The 12,690-nt window shown below is 36.1% G+C and overlaps 1 protein-coding gene across 2 annotated transcripts; it reads left to right on the top strand.

The window, feature by feature from the left end:
- Positions 1 to 366: 366 nt before the first annotated feature.
- LOC113671708 (EF-hand calcium-binding domain-containing protein 7) lies at positions 367 to 12,676 on the top strand. Of its 2 annotated transcripts, none has more exons than XM_089186922.1 (13): positions 367 to 1,367; positions 1,961 to 2,026; positions 3,688 to 3,833; positions 4,797 to 4,883; positions 5,635 to 5,793; positions 6,486 to 6,621; positions 7,126 to 7,211; positions 8,632 to 8,786; positions 9,048 to 9,181; positions 9,445 to 9,593; positions 10,105 to 10,320; positions 11,306 to 11,413; positions 12,405 to 12,529. In XM_089186922.1, exons 3-13 carry the CDS (start codon positions 3,720 to 3,722, stop codon positions 12,477 to 12,479), a joined length of 1,419 nt encoding a protein of 472 aa, XP_089043048.1. In that variant the 5' UTR covers positions 367 to 1,367; positions 1,961 to 2,026; positions 3,688 to 3,719; the 3' UTR covers positions 12,480 to 12,529. The 2 variants fall into 2 exon arrangements, with proteins under 2 accessions (XP_089043048.1, XP_089043047.1); XM_089186921.1 differs by having other exon boundaries at positions 825 to 1,306; positions 12,405 to 12,676.
- Positions 12,677 to 12,690: the final 14 nt, after the last annotated feature.

Below are 12,690 nucleotides of genomic sequence, written 5' to 3'. Positions count from 1 at the left end.
GCGAGTTTTCAAACGATATTCCGCGAGTCACGTACTGACACTTGACAAATAGCATGGTGCCCTTTGCGTTGCTGATGTTACTTAAGAAGGTTACCTTCTAGACCAATTTCCGCCTATGGCATCCTTTCAAAATTTTCCCAACCAATGCCAAAAATAACCGAAAAATGAAAACTAGCGTATACGAAAATGAATTTCAGCGTAATGGCTTTGTCTCAATTTTGTAATGTAGCATTAAACAATGGATGACTACTTTGATATTTTTGGAAAAAGTCTGGCTTTGATGACAAGTTTTCCGGTGAGGGGCAAAGAGGTTCACTTGTGAACTCGGCAATTTTGACTTATATGGATAATTTAAATAAATTTTCCGCTTTAAGAGGTGTCAAGAGGATAAACTACGCAGTTCCTGCATCCCTCATTGGGAAATTTGGCGAAAGTTGATTTTAATACTTTTTTTACCGCAATCCCTGGGAATTTTCGTGTCCTTATCCATCTTCGCTCTTTTATGGTCTATAATTACGCTTTCGGTGTTTGTTTTTTTTTCGTCTGGCAAGTTTCCTTTATCTTTGAATAATCTAACGTACACGTAGGTCCTTTTGAAAACGGAGTTATTTTTGAGATAAAATTTTTGCATTGAAAAAAACTCATGTGATGTAGCTGCCAAAGAATATCATATGAATCACAAAACAACGGTGCAGTATAACAGTAGACGGCAGACAATTGGTTAGAACATTCAAGATCAATTTGAATAGATCCAGAAAGACATGCACTTGCGATGTAAACAATGTTGCAAAATTTATTCAATAATGCAGATGTGTCCTATCATCAAATCAGAAAAGCCCACGATTGGGCCAATGAGTTTTATTTTGTTCAATTATCTCGGGTATAGAAAGTGTCAGGCCCGCTCCGAGATTCCCTCAAAAACTCGCCATTTCTAATTTTCTCGATCCTTCTAGCCTTGGGACCGCGGTAGTATTGGTCAGCAGTTGTATGCGTGACGGTTAAGAAAGCAAAGATGGCGCACTCTATGGTAACGGGATCCATACATCATGCAGGCGAAACAATTTAGCCAGAAAGGACTTTAGAAAGTTTCTTACAGGAATGTCAGAGATAAAGCGAGTAAAACCGGCTCGCAGGTCGTCTAATTCGAGCGTTTCATCGCGAGCATCAAACGTGTCGTTCTCGGAGAAGGTTCGAAGAGAATCGACTGCAAAATTTGATAATTTTATGAAGGAATGCCGTGCTGCTTACCTGGCTGTTTTAAGTAGCACTACAGAAAAAATTACATCCATTGATGAATTGATCCTAGGTAAGAAAACATAGACTGTCAGCAGATGGAACTATTTAACTAATCACAGCTCGAGGGAGTGGTGAGTTTTGTTTTTATTAGGGGGGAGGGGAGGGGGAGTTGGTAGCTTGAGTTTACCAACAAATGATAAGGCGTGATTAAGAAGGTATACGGTCGTTTCGTTCCATGGTCGTTTCGTTCTACGTCACTTCGTTCCAATTCAAAGTCTCTTCATACCATAAAACAGTCGCTTTGTTCCACTGAAAAGTTTTTTGTTCCACATCAGAAATAGTCTTTAAGCAATTAATATAGCTTACCTCAAGCTGTAGTCAGTGATCATTTCCCTTATCCTTGTGACCTTAATGTATGATTCAGGGGTGATATATTGTAAGGGGAAATTAATGGCTAGTCATTCTTGGGGGGCCAAATGGTAAAGATTTGGGTACTAATTACAATCCCATTTTGCTGCAAACTTGTCAAACTTATCAGGTAAAAGTTGTTGTCTTGATCTAACACTAAAGTCTTGTAATTCATTTACAAGGAAAAGTAAAGCAGCTAGAAGGGAGAATTAACAATCAGATCTTGAGAGTTAAAGGGCTTAGATACTAGATATACTGTGAATGACTTGTGGAATACATTTATGACATGGAGTGTTTCATTGTCTGTCTTGGCTAGCACTTCAATTTGGTGGAAGGAATCCTTCTCGGAAGTTTGCTGAAAAATATTGGAAGCATAATACAGGTTGGAATACTAAGGCTCTTCTTAAAATTGATTACATTACTAAAAGGGTTAAGGGATTATGTTAAATAGTATTTCCCCTTTAACAGGGTTCACACATGTCCTGGAAAACCTGGAATTTTATTTTGACATTCTCCAGAAAAATAAGAAAAGACTAAAATTCACTGGAAGATCCTGGAAATCTATGTCAATCAAGCAATAAAGTTTTTAGAATTTATGTTTATCTTATAGGAAATTTATGTAGACAGTGATAAGCAGAATAAAAAATTACGGGGTTTAAGGTGAAATCTGGAGTCCTGGATAAAGCCAGAGTCCTGGTAAAGTCTCGGAAAAGTCCTTGAAATTTGTTTCTGAAAAAGGGTACAAACCCTGTTTAAGTATGACCTTTTTATGGTGAATTTCATGAAATGAAGCTCTCAGAAATCTTTATAGATAGATAGATAGATGAAGATAGATGAATGGTGCCAATTTCCTCACTTGCAGCCAAGGGCTGAATTGCGGAGGAACCAGAGAGGTGAGATCGGACGTCAGCATATTAAAGGCGCCTCTGGCAGCCGCTTCAGTCCATTGTGATCACACCTCACCCACCCAGACCTACGACGGCACAAATCGAGATAAACTACAACACCGGGCACTACGTGCCCTACTCTTTGCGAACAGTGCGTGCGTTCTTTTACGTCCCACAATTTATTTGTAACATAGAAGGGTTGTGAGACAGGACCTCCGGCTTTACGTCTTATCCGAGAGACGAAGCAAAGTGGGTAAAGCATCTTGCTTAAGGATACAGCGACATGCCCCTGGTAGGACTTGAACCCGGGCCCTTCGACCCAGAGTCCAGCGCACTAACCACTGGACCACTGACGCCCCACGTTATACAATTTAATAACGTCGAGTACATCACATGAACTTCAGAAAGTGGTTAAATGGGAAAAAAGGTTTAGAATAGTTATGCTATGTACTTGAAATAACAATCTAAATGAATTAATTTAATTTGACAGCAGTATGAAAATCAAGCAAAGAAATGATCCTCATAGACAGACTGCAATTGCAGAAGAGAGGCCTAAAAATGTTTAGGCTTCATCGTAATTTGAAGCCCTGCCTCTCAGATACTAGTTGGGGGCTACTACCAACTGAGCTGTGAGACCATATGTTGGGAGCAATGCAAATTTTAAAGGTTTTATCTTTCCCTTAAAGGAATCTGATCACAGTTTCTTTGTAAAATCCCAAAGTCTTAATTTTTCCAGGCTTTTCTTTTCGTAATTGCTTAGCAAATGATAATGAAAGCCGTAAAACACTAGAACAAAAATTTATATTTCAAATCGGCACCCTTAATCCCCACGGAATCAACGAGCGCTTTTCATTCAACTAATTTATTCCTGTTTTTTCGTCATCATATTCCCACCAATGGCGTAGCTCCACTTTCTACATATAAATCCATACACAACCCACAATTCCTCTAATCGCTCTGACGAAGGGCTAACGCTCGAAACGTCAGCTTTTTTACTCTTTACGGTGGCTAATTTACGTTTTCAACCCAGTTGTTAACACTAAATTACCTTCTATACTCTCCCACCGACGCAGCACCACAGTTTCTTTAGAAACTTACCCCTTCATTCTTTTAACTATAAATACGTCATTTACTTACATTTACTTTCTTTTTACAGACAGTATATCTTACAATGATTTCTGTGACATTATGAGGAAAGAGAAGCCTCTTGACAAGGACTCTATGCTGAAAGCATTCAAATGTATTGATACTAATGGCGATGGATTCATAACACATGATGAATTGTTTAGACTTTTGACTAAGGTACAAATGTTCTCCTGCTTTATTAGATATATAAATCCCTTTCATTCACAACATTGATCAGAAGGTAATTTCTCCTTACAAGATCAATACGTTATCACAAAGAAAGGTAAAGGAAATTATCATGAAATTAGATTAAAACCCTTTAACTCCCATGAGTGACCAAGATAGAATTTCTCCTTACAACATCAAGGAGAAATATGATGATTAAAGAAAAATATTAATTAGGGGATTGTTAGTTGACCCAATACTGAATTCTACAAACTCGCATTAAATTAAAAGATTAAAACCCTTTAACTCCCATGAGTGACCAAGATAGAATTTCTCCTTACAACATCAAGGAGAAATATGATGATTAAAGAAAAAAATTAATTAGGGGATTGTTAGTTGACCCAATACTGAATTCTACAAACTCGCATCATAAATCAGAATTGTATGTGAGAAAGAAAGGAGAATTACCAATAAGATCTTGGGAGCAAAAGGGTTAACTCACTTGATTTCAGACCAGAATTCCAGAACTGGCTCTGAAGGAAATGTCTACCACACATCCAGGAAATTGGGAAGTGGAATGAATTAAGCCAAGAGTGTCACAAGGGCAAAGGGGGTAGAGGGGGGGGAGGGGGAGAGGGGTGGTTCCAAGAATGGTTCCAAGAATGTTTCCTCTCAAATGGAAGAGACTCAAGTGTTAATATGTTACAAAAAAGCTACTCCACATGCCTCCTCATGGCAGTGGTGTAGGACTTTATTGAACCTTTTGCAATGAAAAGTCCTTTCCAGTGTGGTGATAACCACAAAATAAATTACAAAGAATTGGATACATAATTTCCGATGTTTCTTATTTGAACCCTAACAAATTGATCACATATGGTTATCCTACTTTGAGCTTGGAATATCTATTATGTTGCACTAGTTTTTGTTTTCTGATTGCTTTTATTCATTAATGGTTAAGTTTTGTTATCCTAACAGCAAGGAGAATGTATGACTAAATCTGAGGTGCAGGCAATTCTAGATGATGCTGATGTAAACAATGATGGAAAGCTGGACTATAATGAGGTTTGTGCTTACAATTTGTAACTGTATTTTTTTACATAATGCTTGCTTTTGCTTTTATAGTTAAGTAAAAACTTCCTAGGAAATTAGACAATTTTTGAAATATCTCATTAAATGAATGTCACAGCTTTTAAAAAAGGGTAAGAAGTTTAGGTGCAAGACCTGGGTGGGTCAAAGTGTTGTGTTCTTGGGCAAAAGGCTTTACTCCCACGGGACCTCTTTCCATCCAGGGCTGGGTTGTTCAAAGCTGGGTTAGGATAACCCAGGGTTAGTGTGAAATCTGATTTCGGATCTGATAGCTTTAAAACAAAATTCAGTCAAATTCTTTTTGTCTGGAATATGACTATTTGATGCTCTAATAAGAACACAGGAAATTATCCTAAAAAGGTATTTGAATAAAGGAATAAAGAAACCCAGATTAAACCTTAACCTTGGGTTAGCACTAATCGACCTTCAAACAACTGAGCCCAGGAGTATAAATAGGTACAGGGAAACTGTCAGGGAAGCCTGATGAAATGCTGGGGGGTACAAAACCTTGCATCCCAGCCAGGGGGTCAAGTAGTAGTAATTCTATTTGTTGCTTCATGCTTAAGAAACTGGGATAAACTCCAGCTGGGTGTACCAATAGGCTCAAGTACAAACTTTACCTCTTTTGTCATACAGTAACCTCATAAATTCCTGTTCATCATTATTAAAGAAATGAAACAATAAAAAAATCCAAAGTTTAAAATATTAAATTTTATTATTTTTCAAGTTTGCAGCACTACTTGTCTCTACAGCAGAGGATTGTAAACAGAAAAGTCTAAAGAAACTAGCAAGAGCTGATGATGACATTGCTTCTTCTCCTGCACCATATTCTGTTAAAAGACAGTCCACAAATAGAAAAACCCTGCAGGAGCCTGAAAACCTCAAGGTACAACAGCTCTTTCTACACAGATTTACATTAGACTACAGCCAGTAATTATTAGTCAGTGTTATCTTCTAGATAAGGGTTTTTTCCACCATAGAACTGCAAACGCAGCATAGGCTGGTATTACTTTTGAAAGAAATGACAAGGGAGCCCAAAGAAACCATGGGGCATATAAAATAAGCACTTTCTTTCTGGTGTTTTAATATTACTTAAAAAACTGAGTGACAGTGGCAAATTAGATAAAATAATATTATAATAAAAAGAACACCACAAGCAAAAACATATTAACAAAATAACAGATAGATGTAGAATGATCAAATCACAATGGTTTGGACTTTTGTTGTAAAAGGGACTAATGTTATGATTCAGTAAGTCAAAATGGTTATTGTATTTAACCCTTTCACTCCCAAGATCTTGTTAGAAATTCTGTTTACTGTCAGTTACACAATTCTTATAATGTTACTTTGGAGAAGTTGGTATTGCGTCAACTAATAATCCCTAATTGATATTTTCATTTATTCTCATCACTTGTCTGCTTGATATTGTAATGGTATTGAAGGGAGAAATTCTGTCTTGGTCACTTCTGGGAGTGAAAGGGTTAAGTGTCTTTAAATTGACCTTTACTAAGGTGCAGCTTCACATGAAAAATTTTAACAAATTTAGTTATAAAACTCATTTTGTGTTTTTTTTTGTAGGATTGGAATAAAGGAAGCAGTAAGGGTAGTTTCTTTATTGACAGATATGGAATGATTTCAAGTCATCATTATAAACTGCACCTCACAAAGGACTCTGAAGTCTTTGTTACCATCCAATCTACTAAAAACAAGAAAGGTGCTAAATTTGAATATCTGCTCTCCCAGTGTTAAACAAGTTGTTGTTGGCTGTCGTGGTCATGTAGATGAATTAATGAATACTTGTATTTCTTGCATTGTAGAGTAAGCCTATCAACTGTATTGACTGTGACTTTGCAACTGCTATACTGCTAGTCTTTGTCAGATGACAAAGCTTCTTCTTTTGATTCAGTCACTAACATGCTAACCATCATCACATCATTCAGCAATCTTCCACTTTTAATATTTGTGTACAGGCAAAAAAATTTCAATGGATGAAGGGGGTAACTTTCTAAAGAAACTGTAGTGCTGCATCAATTGGGGTATTTCAGGATAATTTGCTTGGATGAATGAAGTTGGCCACAGTAAAGAGTTTCAAAAGCTGATGTTACAAGTGTTAGCCCTTCATCAGAGTGAATGGAGCAGCTGTCTCCAGTGTTAAGATAGTTACATTTTTTAGTTCAGTTCATAACATAATGCTGTTTCATTTTTGACTTTGCTGTAGATCAACTGAGAACAATAGACATGGCAGTGTTTTGTGTAGACAAGAATTCAGAATTGGTTGCATTTACAGCATCCAAGCTTGGACCAGTGAGTGTTAATACACAATGATAAAACTTTTTTTAAGATCTGTGAAATCAGTCTGGCTGTTTACAAACTAATATTCAGTAGACATTTTGTTAAGTACAGTCAAATCTGTATTAAGCAGTTACCCACAGGAAATGGCTGAGTGACTGCTATAAATACGAATTATGGTTGTTTCGCCTATGTCTTGAGTTGATTCGCCTTTGTCCAATATGTCAGTTCATGTACGTTTTAAACTCCGCACTATAACAATCATTGTATAAAACAGTTGATTCAATTGAAAAAAAATTGATGTTGAATTGGCAGCAGGTGCATTACTTTCTTCATTACTTAACAGAGGGAAGAGATAAAGGAATGATGTTTCTATATTATGCTATCAAGTTTGCATTGAGAGAATCAAGTTGTAGTAAATCAGATCAATGATTATAGCATTGATGATAGTGTTTATTATCATGTTGATTTTTCAATTACAATCCTCTGTTAAATGAACTACCATGTCCTTTTGAATGATATGTTAGTGAAAGTCTCACCTCATATTTTTTCATCCAGCTAAATTTGCAGATCGTGTGAAAGCACACGAACTAACAAAACACTAATTTATAAAGTTCATGATAGAACAAATCACAACATCAAAATACCATAAACATTGAACTGGGAAGTAAAATGGGAACAAGCTAATTTCTTAAGTACCTTGTCCTTTTGAATGATATGTTTTAATGAAAAGTCTGGGACCTTCTTTAGTATAGGCTGCTCAAGTCACAAGTCTACACAAATAATGCCTTAACTGTTATATATATATTTTTCATCTGTATAATTAGCTAAGTTTGCAGATTGCATGAAATTGCACAAACTAACAGTCAAAACATTAATTTATGAAGTCCCACCTCCTAGTATAGGCCGCTCAAGTCACAAGTAAACACAAAGACTGTAAACAGTGTTTTATTTCATCTTAATACTCAGTTTTTCTGCAAGGTTCGACATGGACTTTTAAACAATTCCGTTTTTAAAGCTTTTATGTATTAATTGTAGGCAAATGGATGTATTGGATGTAGGCGAACCAACCTTAGACATTGGCAAACAGATGGTGGGCGAAATGACCAATTACACTAAATACAGGTTCCACAGAATAGGAGCCAAATGGGATTAAAAAATGCGCTCTGTCCTAACAGTGCTAAGAAAAATAATTATAGTTTAATCAGTGAACTGTTTGTTTAATTTTAGTGAGGCAATTGGAAACAAGTTCTCTCAGCATTTCAGATCCAGCCCTCTTACTGGGATCTGTAACAAATGTCATTTTGCCTCCCCCTTAGCAGCTTTCACCAATCCAGAATTCTTTGACCATTGACTGCTCAATACAGGGTGACCACTTAATGGTGTTGCTAAATACAGGTTTAACTATAATTATATTATTTTGCTTTTTTTGTAGAAATTTTGTTTTCGCTGTGAGCTGGAAGGAGGGACATACAGTTTGATAACTTTCACTACTGGTTGTCGACTCTCCCTTAGAAAAGCAGAACCTGCCAAACAAGTGAAACTTACCACAGGCCATGGAGAAAACCTCCAGCTTAGCAAGATATTTGAGTAAATAAGTTTTAATGTTTTTTTTTTTATCCAAATTTGTATTTTCAATACTCATATACATGAATCAATTTCATCATTGTGATTGGCTAAGAGAAATGCATTTTTTCAAGTCACACAATGCAGAAGAAAGTTAATTCAGTGCAAAAGAAGGTAACTGTTCAGCCAAGCTTTAAACTTTTTTTGTGCCCTTAGAAGATACAAGAGAAATTTGATTACAGAATGGTGTGTGAAATTTTTTGATTCTGTTTTACATTTTTACAGAGAAGCGCTGTCTGAAATCTTTGACAGTTGTGACCTTGATGGGAATGGATCTTTAAGTAGAGAAGAATTCGACTTGTTCCAGTTTAAATCTGGTGGAGACCTTTGTGATGATGATGGATGGGAAATTATGAAAGGTAAATCTCCATATATCATTTTCTGGCCCAGGAAAGTCATGGAAATTCAGTTTAGGTCATTAAAAGGCTTGGAAAATAATTGAATTTGGTATTTTTGAGAGCAAAAAGAAAAATGCCTTCTTACATGATCATGTTCACCTTATTCTGGGAGCAACCCCTTGATCATAAGTCATGGAAAATATAAAAAAAATTCCCTTAAAAAGGCTTGGAAAGTTATAACTTTTCTACCATCCATGATTACAGCTGTGGGTTATGGTTTTCAGAGAATTTTGAAATGGAGGATGATGAGATAACTCTGAAAGGATTCCTGGACCTGAACATGATGGAAGCACAAGATGCAGATGGTGATCCTAACGACTTATGGCTGACTCTTGAAAACATGGGCTATAACAAAGCTCTTGAGTTAGATCAGGTAAATTATTATTACTTACAGCAATTAAAAATGAGTGTGTTAAAAGTAATTAAGGATTACATTGTATTTTGCTACCAAGTGATTATTCTTTAAAGCTTCTTTATGCCACGCTGTTAACAAATCAAATACAAAATGAAAATCAGCCATATTGTAGAGGCCAGCTATACTTGGCAAAAATATGACACAATTACTCATATGCATGCAGTGAATACTTGTTTTCTTTATGACGTCAACTATAACAATGTACACATAAGAAACAGTCAGTTATCCACACTGATTCGTTCTTATAGACAGTGTCTACAGTGTATATAAATGTTGCAAATTAAACCAACATTTGCCTTGGTCGTACACTTTTTATTTTTGCATGTATGAGGTTTTTTACATGCATTTTTCAATTCTTATGATATCCTTTGAGGAATTAATCTTTTTCCTATTACCCACAGATGGAGCTCATAGCTAACAGGTCTGGTGGAGTCAATTGGTAAATTTTTTTTTTCTTTTTTTTTTGTAGGCAAATCCGTTCTTGCTTGAGGTGTACTGTAACAGGTGCAGGCCATCAATTCAAGTAAATTCAGTGGTGGAGAACAAAAATGAAGCTGTGCATAAAGCTGTAGTATCATCAGTGTTAAACAATGTTACCAAAAAGGAGAATATAAAAGGAATGAGGGACCTGGTTTTTTTCAAGTATGAAAGTTCCATTAGAGTGACCCTGGTGTTACAGAATATGGTGAGAATTAAGAACAAATATTCAGCTTTAGTTTGAAGTTTAGACTTAAGTAGTGCTTTTTTTAACCTGTGTACAAAATCCATCTACAAAAAAAGAGACTAGAGTCCAAACTATATAGAAAATATGTATTTAACTTGTTTAATGAACCACAACATTTGGCTGAAATAAAAATCCAAAACTTCTTAAATTTCCAGTCAAAAGGGTAACAAATTTACATGAACAAAAGCTCAAAAACAACTGACTAAAACTCAGCAAAAACAAACTAAAAGTATGCAAGTCAGTTTTCCATATTGGCTAATTTATGAAATAAATAAACCTATACACAACCCACATTTCCTCCAAATGCTCTGATGAAGGGCTAATGCTTGAAATGTCAGCCTTTTAACTCTTTATGGTGGCCAATTTATGTTATCAACTCAGTTGATAACTCTAAATAATCTTGTGATGTCAGTTTGGAGAATTTGGTATTGGATCAACCTATAATCCCCTTACTGATATTTTCTTTATTCTCATCACTTGTCTGCTTGATATGGTATTGATATTGTGATCACTCTTGGGAGTTAAAGTGTGAAGGAAAAAAAAAGATTTTTTTGTCTTGTCAGGAGTATCATGGGACATGACTAAGAAAATTTCTGAGTTCCCACAAGGAATTGACTTTCAGAACTCCAGCATGGACCCAAATGTGTGAGGTTCAATTCCTTATGGGTTCTCAGAATTTTTTTCTCTGTCCCATGCTCATGGCAAGAAGAAAAAAATCGTCTTCTTTCTTTGCTACCATGCTCAAAATTTATCAACTTTTCTATTCAAATTATCACAATATTACCCCTAAAAATTTGGCTTTAAATCATAATACTTGGTTGGTGATTTTTTTTTCTTCTCGTCACCTTTCTGCTTGAAAAGGTGTTGATATGGTGGGGAGAAATTTCTTTTTGATCACTCTTAGGAGTGACAAGGTTACTAATGTTACAGGTGTGTCTGTTACCAGTCCCACAGTGATGTTGTTGTCAGAGTTAACTGTCGCTCCAGCAAGAATTGTTTAAGCCACAGAGGTGATCTAGACTACACAATCCAACTAGATGCTAACAGCACTGAGGTAAGCATCATCTTTTGTAGGTAAATCTATTCTGGCATAAAAGTTTTATCATCTACCAGTTTTATATTTCTACCTCTCATTGACTTATTTACTTAACCTCAGTTAGTTAATGAGCCTAAATGGCATGTAAAAATAGGTAAAGAAAAGGTTAGAGGATGTTGTTATAAAAAAGGGGGAGAGATTAAAACAACAACAGCAGAGTTACTGTACAAAAGTTAAAGTGTTAAAGGATTAGTTCAACTTTCTGATGTAGGCATTTTCTTGTTCAGTCATTTTGTGTAAAACAAACTAATTCTGTCATAAACTTGAGTTTCTTTTCTCATTCCACTTGAATGTCGCCAAAATGCTAGGGGTCACCTGCAATGGACTTGCTTCCCATTCAGGGGGAGTAGTAACACTCCTGATGGCTTAACCCTTTAATCCTTGACAAGGTTCTAATTTCTCCTTGCAATATCACCCCTGAATAAAAGGTTTAAGTCACAAGACTTAAGGAAATGATCAGCAACTAATGAAGTTCTGAATGGTTTTATAAATTCTCCCTGTTAGAACCTAGGGAGTGTATAGAGAACAGAATGGAGAATATGCATAATGATGTCAGGGTGTCAAGGGTTAATGCTACATAGACTAGGATAAAATCCTGTGCCTTTTGAGCCTCCTTGTTTAAGTGCAGACCTACAGGTTGTGGCTATGAATGGAAGTGACTCTAAAACTACATGTGCCCCCCCCCTCCCTCTTTTTTTCTGTTCAGAAATAATTTGTAAATTTTCACAATGAAACAGCCTGGCATACCCTCAAATACCAGTAAGACAGAGGTATGGGACCCATCCCTCCTTAACTTGCCCAGGCCCTCTCATTTCTCATTTTGGGGCATCATCTCTGTTTTAGATACGCTGTACTGTGTCAATGCCTGTCATTTTAAGACTTTTGCAGTCACCCACCTCAATTAGTTTGATTAAATTGAGAGCAGATTATATCTGCTTTTCCATTTCAGGTTGTTCATCATTTTGTACCCCAGGATGTGCGCAGGGAAATGTTTGTGAAATATTCTTTGACGATAGAACAATGATCTTCTTTGTTCTAAAAAAAGAAATACAGCAGGCCATGAAAAATGAAAAAGTCCTCATGAAGTTTCATTTTTAGAAAACTGACTACACAAATGAAGGCTCAAAAGATGTGAGCTTAGCATGTACAAGGATGCAACCAGCCTTATAGATGTAGTGTTTGCACTGATGACGCTAATACCTATAGACCACTTTTCATTTTTCAAGAAAATTAGT

Source organism: Pocillopora damicornis, chromosome 11 (assembly GCF_964200805.1).
Source record: "Pocillopora damicornis chromosome 11, jaPocDami1.2, whole genome shotgun sequence".
Taxonomy (NCBI): domain Eukaryota; kingdom Metazoa; phylum Cnidaria; class Anthozoa; order Scleractinia; family Pocilloporidae; genus Pocillopora; species Pocillopora damicornis.
This window is presented reverse-complemented; position numbering and strand designations above follow the sequence as displayed.

Coding starts and splice junctions, on each gene's coding strand:
- LOC113671708 (XM_089186921.1), top strand. CDS start 1,099: ATGTCAGAGATAAAGCGAGTAAAACCGGCTCGCAGGTCGTCTAATTCG. Junction 2,027..3,687: donor ATATTGGAAGCATAATACAG/GTTGGAATACTA, acceptor TTCTTTTTACAG/ACAGTATATCTTACAATGAT. Junction 10,321..11,305: donor CCCTGGTGTTACAGAATATG/GTGAGAATTAAG, acceptor GTCTGTTACCAG/TCCCACAGTGATGTTGTTGT.